This window comes from Sarcophilus harrisii, chromosome 3, assembly GCF_902635505.1.
Source record: "Sarcophilus harrisii chromosome 3, mSarHar1.11, whole genome shotgun sequence".
Taxonomy (NCBI): Eukaryota; Metazoa; Chordata; class Mammalia; order Dasyuromorphia; family Dasyuridae; genus Sarcophilus; species Sarcophilus harrisii.
The window spans coordinates 500542694-500569399 of NC_045428.1; the positions used below are offsets into that span (position 1 = coordinate 500542694).

Sequence of the window (26706 nt, forward strand, 5' to 3'; positions counted from 1 at the left end):
TACCTTTTTTTGGGGGGAAGGTATTAAACATTTACCAGCATACCCCTGTAGGAAAGTTGATTAATCCCACTACTCCCTTAAATGCCTACCATTACAGGACTCTGGATAATAGTGCCCAGTTGAGATGTATTCCAATTCTCTTATTTAACCCAGAAAGGAAAAAGCACAGAAAGACTAAGTGACACCTAACATCACACAGCTAATAAAGAGCAAAATCATGATTTGAATTAAGGTTGGGTGACTTTAAATCAAGTACACTTTCCATTGTACTATGTCCTTTATCCCAATCAAGCTCCCATAACTTTCTGCCTTCTGTTTCTTCTCTGCCTATTCACTTCTCAATCTATTGCAACCCACTCCACTAACATTGCCTGCTATCCAATATTGCCAATAGACTTTTTTTTTCCAATTTCCAATTCTCCTCACTTCAGTCCTTCCCCCACTTACTAAGAAGGATAATTACCACTTTATCAATGGGCTGTTTTTAAAGTTTTTATTTTATTTTTAATTTATGGAATAAAAGAAGCATTTCCATAATATAGTATAATAAAAACATGATTATAAATGAAACTCCAAATCTTCACGCACAACTTGCTATTCCTTTCAAATATGCTACAAAATTATCAGATAAATTTCTTTTTTCCCATTATTTCTTCCCTCCCCTGCTAGAGATGAGTAACCATTAGATACAGATAGACAGATATGTGTATATACATATGTGAAATTATTCTATACATACTTCTATTTATCAGTTTTTTCTCTGGAGGCAGATAGCATTTTTCTTCCTATGTCCTTTATAGTTAATTTGGGTATTTATATTTATTTACTCAAAATAATTTATTTGCTCAAAGTCACTCTTAAATCAATAATACTATTACCATATATATTCTTTTGATATTGCTCATTTTATTCTTCATTATTTTATATGAGTCTTTTTCCATGTTTTTCTAAAAATCATTGGGCTCATCATTTCCTATAGCTTAGTAGTATTCCATCACAATCATATGCTTTGTCTAGTCATTTTTTGTCGATGGGCTCTTTTTAAGAAAAAAACATTATTTATGCCTTTTGTTTTTACATCACCTGCATTTTTCAATGGATCCCACTTTTTTTCTTTCTCTTATAGAACCATGCCTTATAACAAAGAATAAAAAGAAGAAGGAAATAGGGGCAGCTAGATGGCGCAGTGGATAGAGCATGAGCCCTGAAGTCAGGAGGACCTGAGTTCAAAATAGGTCTCAGACTTAACACTTAACACTTCCTAGCTGTGTGACCCTGGGCAAGTTGCTTAACCCCAGTTGCCTCAGAAAAAAATAAAGAAGGGAAAAAAATCCAGGTCACCAAAACTAAAAACATCATAAAATATACACTTAAAGTTTGCATTATACCCATAGTTCCCTGCTAGCTAGTTGCCTCAGTGTGTAAAGCATGAGACTTGGAATCAGGAAAATATGAGTTAAATCCTTCAGACATTCATCAAATATGTAACTCTGGAAGCTCCCCTAATTTCTTTGACTGTATCAATTTCCTCATCTGTAAAATGAATATAATAATAGCACCTATGTCCCAGGGTTATTGCAAAAATAAAACAAAATGATAATTGTAAAGCACTATGAAAACCCCTAAGTCCCAGTCATTGTTATTATCTCTGGAAGGTGCCGTTTTATGCCAGTGAACTCCTATTTGCCAAATCCAATATCTTTTTTTTAAAAACAAGTTTTCTTCAGTCAGCAAAAAAGCACTTTCTCTTCTTCCCACCCTACCTCTTACAAACACGTATAGTAAAGTATAATTTCCTCTTTGGTCATGTCCAAAAGAAGGTCTTGTTTGAAACTGAATCTTTAATTCTCTGTCCTGAGCAGCATGTTTCATAATTAGTCCTCTGAAATCGTATTTGGTCATCGTGTTGATCAGAGTCACCAGGTCTTTCAATCCCAATATATTCTTGTCTAATAGACTTCATCCTTCTTGACTTCTCTGTACTTTTTGTCAGTTCTAAATGTTCTTTACATTACCCTTATCTTTCCAAACAGCTCTTCCACCTGTCTTCCTCCAAGGCTGATCATTTTCTTCCCATCTGTGATCATCTGTGATTGGTCATGTCCTAATCCCTGGTCATAGATGTACCCCAGAAAGTTGTAGGCTTTCTTATTTTTCCTGCTTCTTTTCTACTAAGAATGGCATCACCTCTCACTTGTTCAATTTTTGCAGATGAGTGCCAGATAATACAATACAAATGTTCCCATACACAAGTCAAACATGTCTAAAACTGAACTGAACTCCAGATATGCTCCCCCTCCATACTTCCCTGTTTCTGTTGAGGGCAACACTTACCTTCCAGTAATTCAAGATCACAATGGAAATTGTCATCTTTGACTCTTCCCATTTCTTTACCCACCCCCACATTCAGTTGTCAGGGTTTTATCGAGTCTCCCTCTATAAAAATCCCGAATCTATTCTCTTTTCTGTATTCACTCAGAATACTCTAGAGTAGATCCTCTTTATTTCTTTTCTGAACAATTTTAAAAGCCTCCTAGCCCAGTCTCCTAGCTTTTACTATCTAGTCTTTGTAATCCTCAAGCTCCCAATCAAAAATATCTCCTACTTCCAACACATAGCATTTAGTTTTTGCTTTATGCTCTCATTATAGGCTCGTCTTTCCAATAATTATTTAGCTAGTGTAAGCTTTAAGGTTTGTAAAGCACTTTATTTATAACGCATTTGATCCTCACAATTTCCCAGCTGAGAGAGATTAAGCAGTTTGCCCAGCATCACATAGCTAGTGTCTGAGGCAGCATTAGAATTCAGGCCTTCCTGACTCCAAGTCCAGTGCTCTACATTCTATGCTATTCTAGCAACTGCTCTATGAGTCATTCCATGCTTCTTCCCTCATCCCTCAACACTTCCAGACTATTAGCTCTAGGAAGGCAGGTGCTGTGTCACATCTAAACTTTGGGTCCTAAACTCTGCACCAAGTAGCCACTTAATTTGGTTGTTGAATGGATGAATGAAGCAGATTTGCAAACAGTCCTGAAGTGTGTGTGTGTGTAGGGGAGGGGGGGTGTTAACATTGTGCCTATTTATAAATCATGTCTCTTTAATATGATTGTAAGTTCCTTCAAAGATAGAAAATGGGTCTTCCCTTAGTGTCTCCACAGGAATCCCCTCCTTCCTTACCTCATCTAGCACAGGAATAGCCACATCATTAGTGTTCTATGAAAGCTTGCTGGAGTGAGTTGAAATGTCCCGTAGAAGATGGAAAAAGTCAGGAATTGGAGATGAAAAAAAAAGTTCATTTTGCGTTCCTCAGGAAGGCAAACACTTGACCAGATTCACTACAAGAACTAAAGGAATAGGGAATGAAAAACCCAAAGGAAGGGGCAAAGGATCCTAGGCTTCTCCACTTGACAATGAGTAACAATTTAATGATGATGATCTGTCTGGCTATAAAAGAAGGAACAGATAGAAGAAGAAAGCAATACTAGGTATACTGTAGTAATGTAAAAATAATTATTGGTTGATTTAAATTAACCATATTTTCCCTTTGGATTGGGGGTTTCCTGAGTGCAGAGAACTTTTTCCCCTCAAACAAAAGGCTCAGAGAGGCTGAGGATTCAGTGTTCTGCCCAGAACAGGACTTTGCCCAGGCTTTCTCAGTCCATTCTCCCCGAATGGGTTTCTTTCTCTGCTTAGTTTCTCTCCGTGGATCTTAGTGATTAAGATATATAGAATATTAAGTATTAGGGAAAAGGGTATTTCTAAGCCTGTTCTTAATGACATGAAAAAGGCATGTCCCTGAGTGAACCATGGAGGCATCGAAGGTTTTCTTATTATCAACACTTGACAATTTCTACCAGGCAAATGACACAGCTTCTCATTCCTGCCTGCCTCCAGTTTCCTGACCTAGTCTCCGGAGGATCCCCTAGATATCCCAGATGCCCCAGTCTCTGGAGCCAAGCCAAATGAGAGGGAGAATGACTTTCAACCTCTAAGAAGTTATTTCGAGCAAGATTTTGATCTAGCTGACCCTCACCTCCAATCAGTATAGTGGAAAATTAGAGCTAAGATCCTTCTTTGGATACAAAACATAGAATGTCAGAGCTGGAAGGGACTTTAGGGATCATCTAATCCAACCACTTCATCATTATATAAATGGAGAAACTGGAATTTGCCCAAGGTCAAAGATAGAACCAGGATAGGACTTGTCTACCCACTTTTGATTCAGAGCCTTTTCCACTATCCCATCACCTTGGTCTGGAAATCAGGTTTGGGACATCAGGAGGCACTTGTGATAGATTTCAAGCAGAATTCTTGAATAAAAAAGATTGTAAGATACTAGAGTGGGGGAAGCCTTTGGGAATCTGAGAAACCTAATATAATTTGGGGCTTCATTAAGGAAAGCATAGAGGGAATTACTAGCCACTTGGCAACTCATCACCTGGTGCTAATTAACATTTTTATCTTCTTTTTTTTAAAAAAAAAAAAAAAGGCATAGTATCCAGAACAAAGGAAGTAGATTTAAGGTCAGTGGAAACTGATTTTGAGTCAAAGAGCCTGGTTCTAAATTCAAACTTTGCCACTTACTAGTTGTGTAATGGACAGATTACTTCTCTGGACTTCAGTTTCTTTTTGGCAATCTGTGAAATATTGTAGGTGGACTAGATATTTGAGGCCTCTTTCAGCTGCAAATCTTCAATCCTATGTTAGTCACACCTTGTCTGGCCTGATCAGAACACATCTGGAGTATTGTGTGGAGTAATTGTGTCTGGGGGCACATTTTGCCACATTGACAAGCTGGGAGTATGTCCAGAAGGAAGTGAATGGATCGTGAGGAGACATGGGGCCATGCCATAAAAGGACAGGAATGAGGATATTTATCCTAGAAAAAAGAGGATTTAGGAGAAACATGATAGCTTTCTTCAAGTATTTGAAGTCTCATGGAGAAAAGGGATCAGACTTGTTTTGTCTGGCCCTGGAGGCCAGAAATAGGAGACATAAGTGAAGGGTGCAGAGGCAGATTTAGTTGGATGTAAGAAAGATCAAGTGTAATGGTCTGCTTTGGTAAGTAGTGGAGTCCCCAGGAACGGAGAGATTCCAGAAGAGGTTGGAGGATTTATCAGGGATGATGTAAAGTGGAATCCTGACCACTTGCTTTGAAAAGGGGGTGGAGAGAAAGGGAACAAGCTTTTATTAAGTGTCTACAATGTGTCAGGCATTGTATCAAGCACTTTACATATTTTGCCTCATTTGGTACTCTCAACAGCCCTGGGATTGACCCCATTTTTTCAACTGAGGAAATGAAAGCAAATAGGGTTAAATGACTTGTCCAGGGTCATGCAGCTAGAAAGTGTTTGAGGCTGGATTTGAATACAGGTATTTCATACCTCCAAATCTAGGACTTCATTTACTCTGCCACAGCTGTCTCAGGTACCTATAGGTTGGATTAAATGATCTCTGAGGTCCCTTGAAGCCCCAAAATGCTGAGTCTAAAAGAAAACAAGTGTTTATTAAAAGAAGTACTGTGCTAAGCACTTTGCAATTATTTCATCTGATGCTCACAATAACCCCTTGAGGTGAGTGTTATTATTATCTTTATTTTACAGTTGAAGGAACTGAGGCACTCAGAGGTTAAATGACTTGCCCAGGATCACAGGGCTAGTAAGTATCTGAGAGCAAATCTAAGATTCAATGGCTGCCTTCCTGAAAGAGTTATGATCTCCTGACTCTCCTAGTCTTTCTCAATAATGTGCCAGAAACCTCTACACTCTGGAGTTCACTCCACCCTTGTACTTCACATAAGTACCCCTCTCCCCTGTTGCCTCTCCCTCTGATTAGCTGTTTCTTCCAGAACCTTTACTGTAAAACTGCTTAGCACAATGCCTTGCATGTAGTAGCCACTATACTAATGTTAGGTAGCATTATTACTGATATTAGTATTATTTCAAGGAGGAGCCCAGGACCCATAACTTTCCTGGACACATAACTAACTCCCAGACTTTCTCTACAATACCTCCACACCAAATACCTTCACTTCTCTACCGCCTCCCCTTTTTTCATCTCCTTTTATGTATTATCTCCCCTTCACCCCCTTAGAATGTGAGCTCCCTGAAGTCAAGGACTACTTGCTTTCTCTCTGCTCTATTGTATTTTACTTAGTCCAGTACCTAGCATTTAGTAAACTATTAATATCTGTTGATTTGACTTAAGATTGAGAAACATTCTTCTGTTCGAGATGACTAAAGAGGCTATGGATGCCAGAAACCTTACCAGGAAGACGTATCAACCTATTACAGGGCTTGACAAGCTTTGAAAAGTGTTTAGAGCCATTTCCCTTTAAATAGTGTGACATTTACTTCTAACTTACTTGGGAGTGGGAAAAATTAATATATGTATTGAAGAAGAAAGAACCTGGCAATCCTGAAATGAGTTCTAATTCTGACTCTAATATCATTTTCCTGAAGGAGTTTGTGAAAATCATTTTCCTTCTACTGAAACTCAGTGTAATTTGTAAAATAGAAATAGATTATTTCAAAAATGTAGATAGAGATAGATACATAGATACACAATTGGATGGGTGGGCGGATAAAAGATAGACAGAGTTCCCTTCTGGCTTTGGTGCTTGTTTCCTATTCTCTCCTATCCTGACCCTGCACTGGCCTCTAGTCCCGTGGAGTGGGAAGGCGGCAGGGGAGAGAAGGAAGGGGAGGACCGGAGGTTACTCGCTCTACTATTACCCTAAAAATGGCCAGGGAAGCTGAGGCCCAGATGAGAGGCTGAGAAGGGAATGGATTGAGTGCTAAGCTTTCTGGCTCTGGCCAGAAAACAAACCCAGTCTTGTACTTCTCCCCCATCCCACCCCACCCTCCACTCGCCAACCCCCAACAAACCCATTGCCTTCTCCGGGAAATGGGCGCTGGTTCTCTTTGAGATTGGCACTGGGGAACCAGCGGGCGACTTGAAGGGAGGAGGGTGTGAGCAAGGGGCCCAGAGGGACGGGCGGGGCGGGGCGGTCAAGAAACCAGAGAAAAAAAAAGTCAGCTCTGAAGAGACAAGCCCAGATCAGCAGGGTGAAGCTGGGGGACTTAAGAGAAGGCAGAGGATCGTGCTTAGAGATGCGCTGGAGAGAGCTCTGAGCGATCTGCAGTGAAAGAGTCCTGAGGAGCGCTCAGGGAGCGGGGGCCGAGAGTTCTGGGGGAGTGAGGTGGGGTCCGGCGCAGAGAACCCCAGGGTGGGGAGCAGATCGAGAGAAGCGATGGTGAGATAGCTGAGCGGAGATCCGCCTATCAGAAACACAGCGGTGGATCACATTCGAGACACCCCGGAGGGCGATCACTTGGAACTTAGCCGGAGAGGTATGGCACCGGGAGAACTCTGAAGGCGATCCGTGGGGGAGAGAACCTTAACTGGGGGACGTGGAAGAGTGTGGAAGAGAGAAGCTCGTGGAGAGCAACTAGAGGGGTATTTCGCGGGGACCTAGCTGCTTTGGGAACGCATGGGGTTCCCGAGGGCAGCCGGCACAGAGGAGCACCTTGAATTGAAAAACAGCGAAGAAAGGGTTAGAAGAGGCTGTCCCAAGTGAGCCGGGGGGCGCAGTAAGGCTACAGTCTGCTATCTATCTGTGTGTCTGTCTACCTGTCTGTCTACCTGTTTGTTTGTCTCTATGTTTCTTTCTATTTGTTATGTTTATCTATCTTTATATCTGTCTTTCTGTCCTACCTACCTACCATGTTTGTATATATGTATATATTCTCACATATATACATACATACACACACACATACACTTTTGAAATAATGAACCTGGCTCCTGAACTGACAGTGCTTATGAATCCTCTATGAACTCCTGTCAGCTCCGGTGCATGTGTGCCGGTCACCCAAGGTCAGGGGCTGGGACACAGGCATAGGCACACAGATGGGCACAGGAAAACTGAGGTTGATCTGGAGAAGTCTCTCCTGATTTCTGCTTCCCCCTTCCGTTTCTTGGCCCTCTACTGCAAGCCCAGGCTACAGCGGAGATGGTTTCCCCTCTCCTTGCTGTGGCCACAGAGATCTGGGCTAGAAGCCAGGAGACCTAGGTTCCTCCACTAATTTGTTCTATGATCTTGAGTAAGTTGCTTGAACCCTTTAAGGAGAAGGATTTGGGGAGAGAATAAAAGTATTTACATAGAGCCTGCTATATATGCTAAGTCCTTTTTAATGTATGTATATATATATACATTGTATATGTATATATATATACATGCATTAATATATATAGATATATAGATATATAACACATATTGCTTCATTTGATCCTCACAATGCGCTGAGGTAGCTGCTATATCCCCACTTTAAAGTTAAGGAAACTGAAGCAGAGGTTACAGTTTCCTTAAGACTTTCAGATCTGGCCTCAGACAGTAGCTATGCAACCCTGGTGAAATCATAGCCTCAGTTTCCTCAATTGTAAATATACAATAGTACCTACTTCCCACAGTTGTGAGGATCAGATGAGAATATTTGTTAAAAGCTTACCACAGTGCTTGGCACATAGTAGGCACTATATCTTCTCCTTTATTAGTTGCTGTAATATGGTATTATTTATATGACTAATAAGTGTCTGAGGCTGAATTTGAATGCATCTTTCTATCTTCAGGCTGAATGTTCTATCTATAAAGCTGCTCTTTGAATATCTTCCTTTTTCCTTTCCTAGACAGAAAAAAGGATTCCTAATTCTGACTTGTTTCCTGGGAGGAAGCGTATGAAGAGAAAGCAGAAATTGAATATCTATCTACTAGCAGAAATTAGGAAGTGTCAAAGCTAGAAGGGATCATAGAACATATTTAGTCCACTTCTTCCACCTACATTTTCATTTTACAAATGGAGAAACTAAGGCCCTAAAATAGAAAATGGTCTTGCTCTAGCAAACCAGTGACAATCAAGATTTAGGTTTCCTGACAGCCAGGCCAGTCCACTAATGCTGTCCAGCTCTGGGATGTTTAAACTCATTAAATCACTAACCTAAATTCTTTAGCACACCCTTACCCCATCCCATAGAACTCCATCCAGTCTGATGTCTTTGAAAGAGTTAAAGCACAGATGTGGGGAAGGAGGGGAAGTGATAGTGGAGGTTGGAAGGAAGGTATTGACTGAGAAAAACAAAACAACTTGAGATTCTCTGGGCCTCTTTGACTTGGGTAGATATTTCTACTCCTTAAAGCTCTTTCCCAATATCTCTTCTTGTTTGATTTTCGCCACAGCCCTACATTATTGCCTCCATTAAGCTATCAAATCATTTAATGTCCTGAACCTCAGTTTTCTCAAGAAGGAGGAAGAAGGAGTCTTAGTGGCATTAAGTGTCTTATCCAAGGTCACAAACCCATTAAGAGGCAGGGCTGGGGTTTAAACCCAGATCTTTACATACAAAGTCCAGCTCAGAATTTTTTCCACTAAACACCTTGCTGTTCCTCAAAACTGACTGTCCCCATTTTAAAGGCAAGGCTATAGTGCCCGAGGGAGAGCTGGAAGGGTTCAAAGGGAGTTTTTGGCTCAACCCCTAACTTAACAAGACAAATCACACAGCTGCCTCTTGAAGTGATTGTTCTAAAATTCTGCACACACAGCAAGTCAGGAACAGAACTAATATTAGGACGCACATCTTCTTACTTTTAAGATCCTTTACACTGAACCAAATTGTATGAGGAATTTAACTATATGATCATATTAGGCAGTATGACTGTGAGGAGGAAATATGAGGAGGAAAACAGGTGCTGTCACTTGGGGAGCCCAAGGTCCTCTATTAATTGGAAGGAAAAGGGAGCTCAGGACAGAATGACAAGACTGTGGAAATTAACCTGAGAAAGGAGAAAACATGGTATGAAAGGAAAGCTGTGTTAAGGAGTAGTTTGAGATGGATGGGTGAGTTTGTCTGTCCACACACTGGAGGGTGTTATTGGTGACTTGGACCCAGGAATGTTTACTTTTTGCATTTAGTGTCTGAGGCATATCACTGCCCTACTGGAACCTCAAAGATCACTTAAAATTCATTTCCTGGCATTAATCCCGCCTCTTTTTTTTTTTTTTTTCCAAACATCTCACTAACTTTTTCTGATATCTAACAATCAATCACCAAGCATTTATTAAACACTCTGAATCTGGCAATGCTAGAGCACTGGACAAAGACCAAAATAGCTTGTTATCAAAGAAACACATACACACCCCTATACATACATATATACATATGTGTGTAAATATAATATACACACGTATATATATGTGTGTGTATATACACACACATGTACATACACATTATATATTGTAAACATTTTGTTATCATTCAATCATGTCCCCCTCTTAGTGACCCCATTTGGGATTTTCTTGGCAAAGATACTAGAATGATTTGCCATTTCCTTCATCAGCTCATTTTACAGATGAGGAAACAGAGACAAGCATGGTTAAATAAATAACTTATCCAGGATCACAAAGCTACTAAGGTCTTTCTTACTCTTGCCATTCCCTTCTCCAATTCATTTATATAGATGAAGAAACTGAGATAAACAGGATTAAGTGACTTGCCCTGGTTCACATAGCTTACATACAGCTTACTTCCTTATTTCCTTACCCTATCTACTGTACTACCTAGCTGCCTCAATTTTTAAACATATATATATATATATATATATATATATACACACACATTTGTTTTTTGACTAAACCTGGAATTCACTGGTATAGGGAACTCCCTGGAACTCCCAGGTGAGAAAACTTCCTCCACCAATGCAAATAAGCATCTTCTTTACAACTCATAGGCTTGGGAAATTGCCTAGAGAACTAAGAGTAACCTCTTAGGTTCTTGTCCAAGGTCATGCAAACAGTATGTCAGAGGCAGGACTTGCACCTATACTCCCCTGGCTTTAATTTTTTTTTAATTCAATTTTATTCTATTTTCAGTTCCAGATTCTCTTGCTCTCCCACCTATTAAAAAATAAAAAATATAAAACCCATGAAATCATGCAAAACAAATCAACACACTATCTTTTTTTAATGAAAGAAAGAGAAAAAGTATATCTCATCCATTCATTCTAAGTCCATCAGTTCTCTCTCTGGAGATGGATAACATTTTTATCATGAGCTCTTTGGAAATGTGGTAAGTCATTTTTAATTAGTGATCAGAGTTAAGTCTTTCACAGCTGATTATTGTTAAAAATACTGTTACTATGTGAATTGTTCTCCTAATCCTGTTTATATTACTCTGCATTGATTCATACAAGTCTTCCCCAGTTTTTCAGAAACCCTCTCCATCATTTCTGAGAGTATAGTAATATCCCACTAAAATCATATACCTCAACTTGCTCAGCCATTCCCCAATTGACAGGCATTCCTTCAGTTTCCAATTCTTTGCTACTGAAAAAAGAGCTGCTATAAATATTTGTATATTCCTTTTCTCTTTCCCTCTTTGGGGACAAATATACTTTACAGAAGAATTACTGGATTAAAGAATATATAGAATTTAGTAACTTTGGGGGCACAGTTCCAAATTGCATTCCAGAATGTTTGTGCTAGTTCACAACTTCACCAACAATGTATTAGCGTACTTATTTTCTCACATTTCCCTCCACTGTTTGTCATTTTCCTTTTCTCTATTACCTCAGCCAATTTGATGACTGTGGAATGGTACCTTATAATTGTTTTAATTTAATTTTTCTAATTATTAATGACAGAACAATTTTTCATATAATTAATGATGTTTGATTTTTTTTCTCTCTAAAAAGTGCAAATTTATATGCTTTGATTACCATTTAGGGAATGGCTCTTAGTCTTATAAATTTGGCTCTTTTCTTTATATATTTGAGAAATCAGATTTTATCAGAGAAATTTCTTGCAATGATTCCCCCCAATTTCCTAATTTTCTTTTAATTTTAGTTGCACTGATTTTGTTTGTGCAAAAACTTCAACTTCATATAATCAAAATTATCCATTTTAAGTCCTATGAACCTCTATCTCTTAAGGTCAACTTTCTATTTACTATTTTACCATGATAATCTGGCATCTACCTCTATAGATAGATACTATATAGTGTAGTTACTTCCCCAATCCACCAATAACTACTTATGATTAAATACAAATGAATTAAAAGATAAGTTCCATGGAGTCTCAAAATGACCTCCCCTCTCTACCCCTCTTTCCCTGTTGAATTCCTTTTAGTCTTTAAACCTCAGCTCAGAAGCTACTTCCTCCAGGAACCTTTCTCTGTCCTTCTTAGTTAGTTATGACCTTTCTCTTTCTTGGATCACTTTGCACCTCCCTAATATGCTTATCCTGCATAAGTTTTATCTATGTCTATGTTTGATTCCATAGCACAGACTGAGCTTCATCTTATTAACACTTCTCTCTCTCCACTCCTCTTCCCCACAGCTTATCTATTTGTCTTCTTCCCTTAAATCTCTTTCCAATTTAGTCCATTCTCTACTTCCTTTCCTAGTCTTCCTTAAACTTAGTACATTCACTATAAGATTATCCCGAGTGTATTCGGTATATTCCTTATTTGTGCATAGTTGTTTGCATGTTGTCTCCCCTATTGGATTGTAAGCTGCTTGAGGACAAGAATTATATTTTGCCTTTCTTTTCACAGTTCCTGGCATATAGCAGGTGCTTAATAAATGCTGTTCCCTGCTAACCCAGTGCTTTGTACACAGTAAGTGCATTATTTGAATTGGTTCCAACAGTAAGAGCTCAAAGAAAAGGAATGGGAGAGCAGAGTGTGATATAGTGGAAAGAACCCAAGTCAGAAGATTTCAAGCTGGGTCTCAGCTTTGCTGTTGCCTTGTTGTGTGAGACTAAGTATGTCCCTTCTCGGTGGCCTTGCTATACCAGGTATAAAATTATATTATAAAGCAGCAATTACCAAAACTATTTGGTATTGGCTAAGAAATAGACTAGTTGATCAATGGAATAGGTTAGGTTCAAAGGACAAAACAGCCAATAACTTTAATAATCTAGTGTTTGACAACCCCAAAGACCCCAGTTTTGGGGATAAGAACTCATTATTTGGCAAAAATTGCTTGGAAAATTGGAAATTAGTATAGCATGTCCCTTCTCTTTATTGGCCTTCACTTTCCCCATTTGTGAAAACAGAGGTTTAGATTAGATGTAATCCTAGGGTAAGATAAGACTTGATTGTGTCTTGAAGGTTTATGAAACTTTGGGTATAGTATCAGGAGTAGGGAAGAACGCCTGGGAGATCAGTCCAGGCATGGGGCATTTTGTGAGCAAAGATATTGGAGTGACCCTGGGAGGTTTAAGGGACAGTGAATAGGGGTGTAGCAATAAGGAGGAAGGGAAAGAGGGAAGTCTTGGTTCCTTCATGTTAGATCAAGACTAGAAAGAAGCCTCAGAAAAGAGAAGTAGGATGGGGATGAGAGGCCTTGTGAAGGATCACAGGACTGCTTCCTTCCTGACATGGGACACGTTATTCTTGGGCCCCCACAGCTGGGGTAGGGCTGGATAGAGAACAATAGAACTGGACACACTGATGCCTTGACTTTAAATAGAACACCCCAAATTACAGACCCTCTTCCAGACTAACCCTATGAGGCCCCATAGTTTTTCTCCCCTGATTCTGGCTCTCAATATCATAGAAATCCTCATTACAAAGAAGGCTTGGTAACCCTTTCCACTTTCATGCTGATAATTCCAGAATTAAGTTACAATTCTCCTTGAATTTTTATCTTGAGGTCTCTTTCAGGAGCTGATTAGTATATTCTTTCAATAACTATTTTACCCTCTAGTTCTATGATATCAGGGCAGTTTTCCTTGATAATCCTTCATGCTTCTTTCTCCCTCATGCTAGGGAAAAAGCTGACTCCCCAGAATGGGCTGTGGGGATCCCTAAGCACAGAGGACATGTCAGACCCTTAGGCTCTCTGAAAACAGAGGCTATCTCCCTGTTCAGACTGGGGTTTCCTGAAAGCAAAGTCTGTGTCTTCTTTAATAGAGCAGGGAGAGGAAGGTCCCTATCAGCAAAAGAGTGTTTAAAAAAAAAAAAAAAAAAGCAATCTTTGTTTTCAGAGAGGTAGCCTTGGCTGCCCAACTGAACTGTGCAGTGAGTGAGTAACATGCTTGACTTCTAGGAAGCAAGATCTGAGTTCACAGCTTTCCTTGGACAGTTCCTAGCTGTGTGACCCTCAGAAAGTCACTTCACCTGTCTCAGCCTCAGTTTCCTCATCTGTAAAAAGGAGATAATAATATCACTGACTTCCCAGGGTGATTGTAAAAATCACATGAGATAATGTGTAAAATACTATATAAATGCCAGCTATTGCTACAGCAGTATCATTGAGGATGGGTTCTCAGTGTAGAGCTTGTATACCTATAGTTCTTTACTCCTTGTCATTCAATAAGGAAGTCAGGTTCTGTAATTTTAACCTTTTTTTTACTAATTGGGAGTCACAAACACAATTGCCTGGCTGAAGAGAGAGGTTCAGATGTTTTGCAGTTGGGGGTGGGGAGGGAGGAGAGCACAGATGTGAAAACAGGAACCAGAACCAGTCTGAAGCCACCGAGCTGGAAGCGGGTTTCATAGATAGATCATTTAGCTCAGAGTTTCATAAACTGTGGGATATGGAGTTGTGCAACTGAATGTGGGGGGTCACAAAAATTTGGCAGCAGTAAAAGATTTCTGAATGTATGTAGAGCGTTCAGAAATGCTGTGTCTGCTTCAGTGTCAAATATTTCAACAAGACAATTCTTTATGTAAAAATAAACAGTCATCTCATTAGTAGACAAATTTGCTTTCATCTTTAATATATGGTAACTTTATATGAATACCAAAGAATTGTTTTTAAATAATTTTCTTTAAGATTTATTATCAGTAAATGTTTAATTTGTATACCTATTTTATATACCTATATACCTGAGGTCACATGAAAATTTCCCAGGTGAATGGGGTCAAGAATAGAAAAAGTTTAAGAAGCCCTGATGTAGCCTACCCTTTTGTTTTACAGAAAAAGAACCAGAGCAGGAAAAGGACTAGCTCAACAACACCAAAACTTGTAAGTATCAGGCAGGTTACTTTAATATAATAATTTGAAATGATTTGGCATAATAATAAGGCCCTGATAGAGTGTCTTTGAGATTTGCAAAGAGCTTGATATATTAACTCATTTGATACTCATTGCGATCCTGGGAGGTAAGTGCTCTTACTATCCCAATTTCATAGATGAGAAAAACAAGGCAGATAGAAATTAAATGACATACCCAGAGTTACACAGCTAATAAATGTTTGAGTGGAATTTGAACTCAGGCCTTTCTATCTACCATAACTACCTAATTGCCTCCTTTTTGACCCAGATCTCCCAATTTGGAGCCCAATGCTGTTTGCATTTTCATAATCTTCTATTTGGGTCTGGAGTAGAAGACAATTTTAGAGAGCCCCAGGACTCCTTGTGGAGTTCTCATCCCTCCTCAGTCTCCATCCCTCTGTTTGACTCATGTCCTGATATTCTCTGAGTTCTCCTTTCCCTAGCCCTTAGTTTCTTCAACTATAAAATGAGGGAGTTGGTCTAAATTAAAGCTTCTTAAACTATGGGTCATGACCCCACAAGAGGTCTCATAATTGAATGTGGAGGTTGTGAAATTATGATTTATTATCAGTACATGTTTGATTTATATACCTATTTTATGTACCTAAGTACTCAGGATCACATAAATATTTCTTGGATAAAAAAGGGTCACAAGTGGGAAAAGTTTAAGAAGCCCTCATCTAAGGGAGAGAAGTCTGTGTAAGATCACTGCCTCATTTTCCCCTGCAGAACCATCTGGGTCCAGTGGCCAGATATACATCAGAATGACTAGAGATGGCTCTGGATATGTTGGTCTTTTAAAACTAAAATCTCTAACAGTCTCAGTTTGACTATCTATTCAGTGATTAAGGCTAGGTAATAAATGAGGCAAAAAGCCTCAGAATAAGAGGCAGGCCAGTTTCCTCCTTGATACCACTAGCAATTGTTCCCTTCCAGCCCAAACATCTCAATTTTCCTAGGTCCTCAACTGTAGTAACAGGAGAAGGAGCAGTTAGGAAGGTCTTTCTGGAGGAGGGGAGCTTGGGAGATGGGAGATTTGAAGGAAGGGAAAACACATGGTTGCCAGATACTTTGCCGACAGGACATGAGGGTGTCCCAAGAACGGAGAGTTTTCTCTTTAAGTCTTATGGGCTGAGAAATTGAGAAGAACCCCTCTTTTTGGAACTCTTTTGGCAGGTACCATTGTGGGTGAGAGTAGAGACCAGGACCTTCTCCACTGAGCAGGTAAAACCCAAGCTGAGACAATGTCTTCTTCCTTTCCATATCTCTTCAGGCCTCCACTTCTCTCATTACCTAACAACAAACTCTTACATTGGTGATCACAAAGCTCTTTGACCGCCATTATTTCATGTCATCCTTACAGCAGCATTGTAAGATTATTGTCTCCATTTTATAGGTGAGGGAAAGTGACTTGTCCATATTATTAGCAAAAGTAGGATAGGTAGCAGGAAGGCTCAGATTATATGTACTAGCCCTCCCTTTCCACAAAATCAGAGGGAAGCTTGCAGGTCCATTTCCCAGTTAAGGAAACTGAGGCACAGAGAAAGAAAAGTACCCCAAGATAGTGGGGGGGGTTGTACAACTATTATCCATTCTCGGGATGTCCAGGAAAGTTGGGGTTCTTCAGGAACATTTCTCCACAGTCAACATGAATATTCCTACAAGGATGTAACCTTTTCTCTGCAGAAGAGAAAAGGAGGAATGCCTTCTTTGGCCTAGACTCTTTCTGCTCAATGGACAATTCCACTGAACAAACGGTACTTTGTGTAGAACACTACTTAGTGCTGGGTCAGATGAAAGTTTAGACAAAGCCAGGTCCCTGCCCTAGTGGAGCTTATTACACTGCAAGATATTACATGGAAAGAGAGGTCCAGCAGAGTGTTTTGTGAGGTCTGGGAGGAGAGAGAAGTCTTTACTAACTGGGGGATGGAAGTGAGGGAGGAAATTAGGGAAAGCTTCCTGGTATTTTGAACTTTAAAAGATGGGTGAGAATTTAATGGTCAGAAAAGGTGAATTAACATTCCAGACACAGAGAATGACCTGGACAAAGGTATAGAGGCTAAAAATTATGGGGTGGATTTGGAGACAGAACCAATCATTTTGATTTGGATATAAAGGAATAGATTGTAACAAGGCTAGAAAGGTAGGTAAAGTGATACCAGGATGTGAAAGGCTTTAGACGTCAGAAAAAGATAACAAGGAGTCACTAGAGATTCTATATGACCAAATTTATGCATAAGAAAGATTATGCTGGGAATAGATACAGGATGGATTGGAGAGGGGAGAAAACAAAGGTGAGAAGACCTCTATGTTATTGTAATAATGACAATTATTATTATCATTATTATCCTATCCAGGATAATTATAATTATGAAGTCATATCATATCTCAAGTTTGATCAGAAAAGTGGAAATATTTGAGAGAGATAAGGAACCTCGCCTTAGGCCTTGAATCACTTAGAGCTAATCTAAGTCCCTTGGCATGTGGCCATGACTTTTACCTTTCACTGTTGTTCATTCAGTTCTGTCATATCCAATTCTTTGTGACCTCTTGTAGGGTTTTCTTGGCAGAGATATTGGAGTGGTTTGCCATTTCCTTCTCTAGATGAGGAATTTTTACATTTTAGTAGATGAGGAAACTGAGGCAAACAGGGTTATGTGACTTGCTCAGGGTCACACAGCTGATAAATGTCTAAGCCTGATTTGAATTCAGCTCTTCCTGATTCCAGACCCAGCACTCTTTCCCCTGCTCCACCTAGTTGCCCCTAAAAATAAGAATACAATATCATTATTATTAATATATATTTAGCACTTTAGAGTTGTTGCAACTTTTTCCAGTCCTCTTTTTATTTCAGATGAGGAAACTGAAGTCCAGAGGGGTTGGTGATTTGGACAGTCACACAAATGAGACTCATACAGGAAGGATGTTTTATTGAAGATCATAAAAACTGACCATAGTCTGGAAATTAGATCTATAGTCCCTGACCACAAGGAGTTTACATTCTAATAGGGAAAGACCACATATAAAAGGAAAAGCAGAGTGGGGTGGGGAGAAGGCGAGAAGTTACCTTTGGGCCTGGTAGAGGTGAGAGGAGAGGAAAGAAGGAGGAAATCTGGGCAATTTCTTTAAAATAGAGATACTCAGAAAAATAAAAATGGTTAGCAACCCCCAGTCTAGGAGATGTAAAAGGCAATGAAAACAGAGAGTTCTGTGGGTTTAAGAAGGCTTCCTGTGTCTCTCTCTCTCTCTCTCTCTCTCTCTCTCTCTCTCTCTCTCTCTCTCTCTCTCCTGCTCTGTCTCTTTGTCTCTCTTTTTCTCTCTCACTCTCTCTCTTCCCCTTTCTCAGTGAGCTCAACATCCTCTACTACGACGTCCTCTATGGCCATGGAGACTCCCAACGGAACAGAGCCATGGTATGAAAGCCTGCAGGCGGTTCTGAAAGCACTGAATGCCACATTACACAGGAGCCTTCCTTGCCACCCAGGACCCGTGCCAGGATCACTGCTGGGTAACCAGACCCGTGCTCTCCACACTGGTCGAGATGATAATTCCTACATGTACATCCTTTTTGTCATGTTTCTTTTTGCTGCCACAGTGGGCAGCCTCATCCTGGGCTACACACGCTCCCGCAAAGTGGACAAGCGCAGTGATCCCTACCATGTCTACATCAAGAATCGTGTGTCAATGATCTGAAGCTGTATGTTTGGCAAGGGAGTGACCTTGGGCCCCCTGAGGCTGGCAGAGACCCAGAGTTCCAGCCTTTCAGATGTCTGGGGTTGAATCTGGCTGTACCCAAGATCATCCTAGAATTTAGTGCCAGGTCCACACCAGGTCTCAACCCTCTCAAAAACTGAAGTCTAAAGAGAGAAAATGATCTGCCTTATGTGACACAGGTGACTCAGCCCCTCAGTGCTCCCATGTGTCATTCAGTTCACCAAACATTCACGGCTCTGCTCACAGTGCTATGGTCAGACCTGTGGGACATACATCAAAAAATAAAAGTCTGTGTTCTCATGCACCTTATATTCAGGTAAAGGAGACATGTGCACAGGTAATCAATACAAAGTAGATCATGCTAAGGACCAGAATGATTGAATAGACATAGGGCTGGATGGACAGAGTGCTTAAAAGGAGAGAATATTTCTAGCTGCGGGTGGTGAGCAAGGTTGACATCTGGATGGAGATGGAAGACCAAGGAAGTCTTCCTGGAAGAGGAGGCAGTCTTTGAATTGTGGGTGTGTCAGGCAAAGCAATATAAAAAGTAAGGTCTGGTCTTCAGGAAGCAAATGTGCCTTAATGTTGCCACCTAGGGGACTCAGAAAAGCCAATTGAAAGACCTGATAGCAGTCAACCCTGGGAATCAACTGCTGCCTTCCAATATTTTCCTAGCAGTAAATGAGTAAAAATAGGTCTGTGAAAGACAGTGAAATTGAGAGCAAACAAATCTGCACTAGCAGGCCCAGAGTCATGGCACCACATGGTGGATTGTGGGCAAAGAAGGTAGAAACAAGACTGAGGAATCTGGGCATCTCCCCAGCTGTAGCTGTGTTAGGCTCTGGGATCAACTCCTTGTGAGTGAATGTGAAGTCCCTGCGGTTTCCTTCTGTGACTTTCCCAACTCAGGGTTTGGATACATCTGGGTGTCCTAGGAGAATGGGGGTACCTCGCAGTGGCTCTATTTGTCTGTCCAGATCTCATTAGCAGGAGCGAGCCGGGGGCACGGACCTTGCCGCTCTGATAACAATGAATGACCTCTGCTGATTTAGCTGACTGAGAATGTCGGTCTCAAGCTTTCCCTCTCTTTCATGATGAAGGGCTGATTTAAAGGAAAAAGCCTGACATTTATAGAGGATTTAAAACAGAGTTATGGAGAGAGGTGAAGGAATTACAGGTAAAGGAAGAGTTGGTGAGCAAAGCATGGGGAAGGAAGGAATTGTGGGTCATCCAACTGGCTAAGACAGAGAGTTCATGATGGGGAGATACTAGAAAGCACTGGTGAGGGATTCAAGGCCTGGAAGGCTTTGAATGCTACATTGAGGAGTCTGAACTTTGCCCTGTGGGTTACTTGGAGCTATAGGGGAAATGTGGTTTGAAAAGATGACAATTGAGGGGAAGAAGGACAATAGACAATTATATACCTCACTCCAGACCTAGGACTTTAGAAATCCTAGCACACGTCTCAGGAACAAGTAGCTGAGATAATCATTAGGCACACTGAGCTTGGCCACCCCCTCCACCGTTCCATCCTATGGAATGGAAAGACCTCTACTCCTACCCATCAGGCTTTCAGATGTCGCCTTTGACCATCCAGGAACAAATCAGTCAGAAGGACAAGGCATAATATCAATGACAGAAAAGAGAAGACTGGGGGAAGATGGGGAAACAGAGGGGAGACAGTGTACTGAGTTACTGGAATGTCCTTTTCTGTTTAAAATAATAACAATCCCTCAAGTTTGTGTAATGCTTCTTTCTTTTTGAATCTCTTTTCGTATTCCTTATCATTGGATCCATAGAAACTCCTTGCAAGTGCTAAGGAATTATTATTCCTGATAGACAAACTGTGTCAAAATGAATATCCAAGATTGTCTACCAGGAATATGGTAGAACTAGGATTAGAATCTGGATCCCCTGATTCCTAGGAAGAATTTAGGCTGCATGAAGAGAAGTCCAGTCTATTATTCAAGGAGGTAACCGTTTTACTGACCTCTGTCCAACTCAGGATCCCATTCTGCAGTATAGTTTTCAGATGCAGCTCACTTTTTAAGAACATTGATAAACTGGAGCATGTACAGAAGAGGGCCACCATGGAAAGGGAATTAGAGACAACTGTACCTTTTGAGCATTAATAGATATTTCTCCAAGAAGTGATGTGCTATGGGGGATAAAGCACAAAACTTGGAGTATGCAAAACCTGGTTCAAATCCTGACTCTGATATATACCTAACTATGTGACTTCTCTCTTCAGTTTTTAAAATTTTGATATTTCTCATCTTTAAAATGGGAAACTCTCACTGGTTGTTATAAGGCTCAAATGAAATGTCTGTACAATACTACTAATTTTAAAGTACTATACATGGTGTCTAAATTTTTTAATACGATTAAGATTTTTAAAATGCACTAAAATGTTTTGGGACATCCTATAAATGTGAGTTTACAGTATCATAGATTGAGGGTTGATAGGAACCTTGGACAGCATCTAGTCCAAGTCCCTCTTGTTACAGACAAATTGAGTCTTAGAGACATCAAATCTTTATATTCAGTCTAAAGAAGAGTTAGGGGAACATGATAACTGTCTTCAGTGCTTAACAGAGTCTCACATTTAAGAGATGCGTAAGACATACTTTCTGATTTGACTACAAGTGTTTGAGAAGTCATCATAGGGCAGAGGGAGAAGTCCTGTTCTACGTAGTCCCAAAGAGCAGAACTTGGGGAATTACAAGGAGACAAATTTCTACCCCAACATAAGGGTAAGTGGAGCTGGGAGACCATCACCAAACAGCTTTCAGCTCCTACCATGTCCCCACACCTGGCAAATATGTAATTAGATATACAGAAAGTTACAATTTCAGATTTTAATAGCATTTTAAGGCTTGAAAAGCACTTTCTGCAAATTATCCCTATGAAAAATTAAAACTGCTTACTAAGCTCATTTTATAGAAGTTAAATGACTTTGCCCAAGATCATATGCCTAAAAAATGGCAGAGCTGGAATACATAATCTAAAGAGTTCTTGAAGCAAAGTCTAGTGTTCTTATACTTTATTCAATTACAGAATTTAGAAGTAGCAGGGAACTTAAACTCATCTAATTGAACCCCTCATTTCCCTAATGAGGAACCAGAGATTAATAATAGTTAGCAGTTATGTAGCACTTTAAGACAAGCATATCATTTTACATATGTTAACTCGCTTTATCCTGGGATAGCCTGGGAGGTAGGTACTGTTACCATTCCCATTGTACAGTTGAAGAAACTGAGGTGAGAAGTGATGTGATTTGCACAGGCTCACACAGCTAGTAAGTACCTGAGTCTGGACAAATCACTAAGGCCCACCTAGCAGCCACAGAGATTGATGGCATGACTTCACCAAGTTACACAGGTAAATATCACAACAAGGATTCAATCTCAGAAGATATATGAACAAAACTCATTCTTAATAGCTAAGTAGTCAAAGGATATGAACAAATTTCAAAAGAAATTGCAAACTATTAGCAACCACATGAAAAAATGTTCCAATTCACTAATTGCAAATCAAAACAATGCTGAAGTTTCATTTTACAACCTTCAAATTGGCAAAAATGACAGGAGATAAGAAGTCATTGATGGAGGCATGTGGCAAAATTGGCCCACAAATGTATTACCTTATCTGTATGTATAGTCAGTATAACCAATCTGGAAAGCAATTTGGAATTATGCAAGTAAAGTGGCTAAAATGCCTATGACCTTTGACTCAGAAATTCATTACTAGGCTTATACTCCAAAGGAGCCATTGGTAAGAAGGACGTCCCATATATTTTATAGCAGCACTTATTTTTGTGATAGCAAGAGAATTAGAAACAAAGTAGATGCCCTTGACTAGGGAATACCTAAACAAATTGTGGTACATGAATGTAATGGAATATTAGTGTGCTGTAAGAAGTGTGATGAATAGAGAGAAGTATGAAAAGATCTTTATGAATTAATGAAAATGAAATAAAAAAGAGCCAAGAAAATAATATACATAATAATTATAACAATTAACTTGGAAAGAATGATCACAAAATAATAAAAAGCAAATGGTACAAAATTACAAAGAACTTGTATGGCTCAAAAGAAGTGTTGAGACGCTCCCACTTTAGAAGTGGAAGGTCTTTTGTAGAAGTAGAAGAGATATGAGTATGATTATTGCACATTTTTCAGATTTTTTAAATGTATTGATCAATTTTGCTGATTTTTTTAGTTTAAAATTTTATTTCTTATATGAGATGGTTCTTGGGGAGAAAAAGAAATATTGGGGGAAATCTTGGTAATTTTCAAAAAGACATCAATTAAATTTTTCAAATTTTAAAATGGCATCTCAATTTTTAAAATAGATGTTTTATATTTGATTCTGGGAGTAATAGAGAGCCAATAAAATGTATTGAGAAGGAGAAGTAGATGGGAAGAGAAAGAGCAGGGTGAGGAGGATATTCGACCTGGTTAAAACTACCATTTAAGAAATTCATCTTTTTTGAGGAAGCAGAGAGACCAACCAGAAGGCTATTGAAATAATCTAAGCCAATGGCAGACAACTCCCTGGTTATTAGTCTCTCAGTTTTAACTCAGACACTAAATTTTTTGCTGAACTTGTATGTGAATCCCTTCCAATATGAGTTGACTGACCAGCACTTGTGCTCTGCTGTCATAACTTACAAAAGTGTAAAACAGGCTTCAGGTCCTAAGGGAGCATTTGTACCATTCTTAGGTTCAGAATAAAATTGATCTGACCTTGAGAAAATAGAGTTGAAAGACCATCATTACACATATTCCTCCAGTCCCAGTTATGACACATATCCATGTTTGATAATATGTTTACAAATCAGTTTTATGTTATTTAATGCCATTAATCATCAATATTAAGTCAACAGGAGTACATTCTTCCTCTAAAAGATAAAGAGTCACTCTAACCAAGGGAAAGAAGCAGAAAATGGGGAGGGGTTGCTGGAAAGAGAGAAGAAAAGAAAAGAAGAAAGAAAAGACGAAAAGGTTGGTGTGTGTGCTGGAACCAACAAGAACTGGCTCATTAGAGCCAATTCTTAAATTTTCAGTGCTAGCATTTATACCTTGGAAATCAGAAAGGCTACAAGTAAAGATTTTATTTGTCTTATTGGTTTCTAGACTTTAAGAAAGTGATGCTGACAAGATGATTTTAATTTTATCCTTATTTTGTTCCAATCAGTTTTAATCAGTTTGGTGTGATTCCACGGGAATAATGCTTGCTAGCAAATATTAGTGATATGTTCATCTAGTGATGTATATTTAGTCAGTTTAGTCAACTAAAATTAATATAAGAGAAATATGTATTAATGTATATTTTATGTATATCACATAGGAATAATTTGATAAGATAGATTCTTTCTTATAGAAGTCCTCAAACTTTAAAACCTATGAATTCACTCTTTACTATTTATTTACTAATTATGAAGTTAATTTGTATACCACAAGATGGCTGATGAGTAAACTCAGTATGAGTTTGATGTCTTGACATGATATGGAAAGTCCCCCAACTTATTTTTATACCTCTGGACCACTCTCTCTAACCTAATTTGAGCAAGGGACCCATATTATAATCACTTAGTGGAGATGACCCTTGCCTTACCCATTCTGTGACCATCCATACTAGTGCATCATTTCTGGCTCTTCCAAAGGGTCAGAAACTATATCTATTAACCATTATAATTCTACATTTTACTTTTCCTCTTCTAAGTGTCTGGATATCACGACCAAAGTTAGGTCCCAGGGAAAGGAAACATCTCAGATCTTGAGAAAGATCTGACCTCATTGAAGGAGTCCACTCCCTTTAATAAATGGTTAATGGCTTGAAACTCTACCTTATCAGTTTTTCTTGCATGTTGGACAATTCTGGACTCCACAATGGAGAAAGTGTTATCATAATGCAGATTAAATTGAAAAGTATATCAAGCATGCATGCTCTTCAGAGAGCTTATTGTTAAACTTTTACTAGCACACTCTTAATCCCAGCCACCATTAATAAATTAGCTAAAATGTTATTGAATTAGCTTTAAACTCAAACTGATCTCACTCCTTCCCCAAGTCTTGGAGATTCTACAGTTTCTCTTGTCAAAGATAGAATCTCTAACCATTAAGCCTAATGATCCAGCTAAGCTCTAATAAGCCAGTTCTAACTGATTCCAGCACACACCAACCTGGGTCTTTTCTTTTCTCTTTCGGGTTTCTACTTCTACCCCTTTCCCTATGTTAAGAGTTGCTCTTTATCTTCCAAAGGATGAAGGCACTATCACTGAGCTAATATAGATGACAAATGTCATTAAATAATATAAAACTGATTTAGAAAAATATTATGGAACAGGGAGATGTCCCTGTCATGGCTGGGGCAGAAGAAATATGTGTAGTGAAGGTCTTTCAGTTCTGCTTCTCATGTGTCAGATCAATTTTATTCTGAACCCAATAGTAGTACAAATGCTCCCTTAGGATGTGAAATTCACATTATCTCACAATTCTATCAAGATTTAATAGTTGAAATGAATGAGGAGCAGCAATCTGGTGTAGTAGATAGAGAGTAGACCTTGGACTTAGCAAGCCCTGAGTTCATCCCACCTGTGATATATGCAAAACTATGTGACCCTTGGGTGAGTTACTTAACTTCTATTTTCTACGAAATCTTTAAGATGACAAGTTATGGACTACTCACTGGTCTCCATAGGTGAGACAGTTTCCATGCAGGGGATTCCTCATATTTCCTTCACAAGTCTAGATTCTTAAAAAAGAAAGAAAGAAAGAAAGAAAATTAACATGATTCAAATAATATATGTAGTCAAAAGAGTACTGAGTTTGAAGTCAGAAGATCTGAGCTATAATCTTGGCTCTGTTACATAGAGCAAGGCATCTAATATCTCTTTTTAGAGGACTGGACTAAATCAGGGTTTTTTTGGACTCTTTTGTCTATCTGGTAAAGCTTATGGATCCTTTCTCAGAATTATGTTTTTAAGTATATACAGTATGAAGGATTGCAAAGAAAACTAATTATATTGAAATACAATTATAATTTTTTTTAAAACCAGGGAAAGGACGCTGGTTTAGATGATCTTTCATAAAAGTTCTTTTCCACACAATAACTCTGTGAAATAGGTAACTGCAAATATTATTAATCAAATCAATCAATAAACATTTATTAAGTACCCACTATGAGCCAGGCACTGTGCTAAAGTTGGGGATACAAAAAAGGGGAAAAAATAGTCCCTGTCCTCAGGGAATTTATAGCCTAATCTTAGTAAGGTAATTTTAGGAGAAAACTGAGGCTCAGAGATATTTAGTGACTTTCAAAGTTGAAAGGACAGAGTTAGAATGAAAGGAATCACAATTAACTTCTGAGTATGGGGGATTGGAGATATGTTGGGCCTACCAACAGAAATAAGGAAGTCAGAAAGATGAATAAGAAGGGGGTGAGTGTTCTATGAACCCAGATTATGGAGGGGGAGAGAACTAAGTAGGGCTCCTTCCTTTATCTACATATCTCACTATGATCAGGACCCTGACTCCTATGAAGGCTCCTAGTTTGGAAATAGATTCTGAATTCATTTAGGGAGGGGTGAGACACTCTCCTTTCCGGGCTCAGGAAATGTGGGTTCATCATTCCCCACTTCCTTCATCTTCATTCCTAAACGGTTTGAGATGAGTGGTCTTTTTGTCTGATCTCAGAGTGCCCTCTTCTGGTCTATTCTGGGAATGTGGTTTATGGGGCTTAGGTGCTAGTGAAGGTCAGGAACTGGGCAGGCTGGAGTTGCCAGGGTGAGTCCATACCCTAAGAGGATGAGTTGAAGGAGCTAGGTAGGTTTAGCTTGTATTAGAAAACATTTAGGAGGGTTATGATTTCTGTAGCCTAGAGAAGAGTCAAGGATGACAAAGTAGTTGTCTTCAAGTACCTGAAGAACTATC

At 39.3% G+C, this 26706-nt stretch overlaps 1 protein-coding gene across 2 annotated transcripts; it reads left to right on the plus strand.

Annotated features, from left to right (window-relative positions):
• Window positions 1-7041: 7041 nt before the first annotated feature.
• KCNE3 (potassium voltage-gated channel subfamily E regulatory subunit 3) lies at window positions 7042-20511 on the plus strand. Of its 2 annotated transcripts, XM_003764663.4 has the most exons (5): window positions 7042-7352; window positions 12607-12669; window positions 14978-15025; window positions 16232-16279; window positions 18402-20511. In XM_003764663.4, exon 5 carries the CDS (start codon window positions 18434-18436, stop codon window positions 18746-18748), a length of 315 nt encoding a protein of 104 aa, XP_003764711.2. In that variant the 5' UTR covers window positions 7042-7352; window positions 12607-12669; window positions 14978-15025; window positions 16232-16279; window positions 18402-18433; the 3' UTR covers window positions 18749-20511. The 2 variants fall into 2 exon arrangements, with proteins under 2 accessions (XP_003764711.2, XP_031817275.1); XM_031961415.1 differs by lacking the exon at window positions 12607-12669.
• Window positions 20512-26706: the final 6195 nt, after the last annotated feature.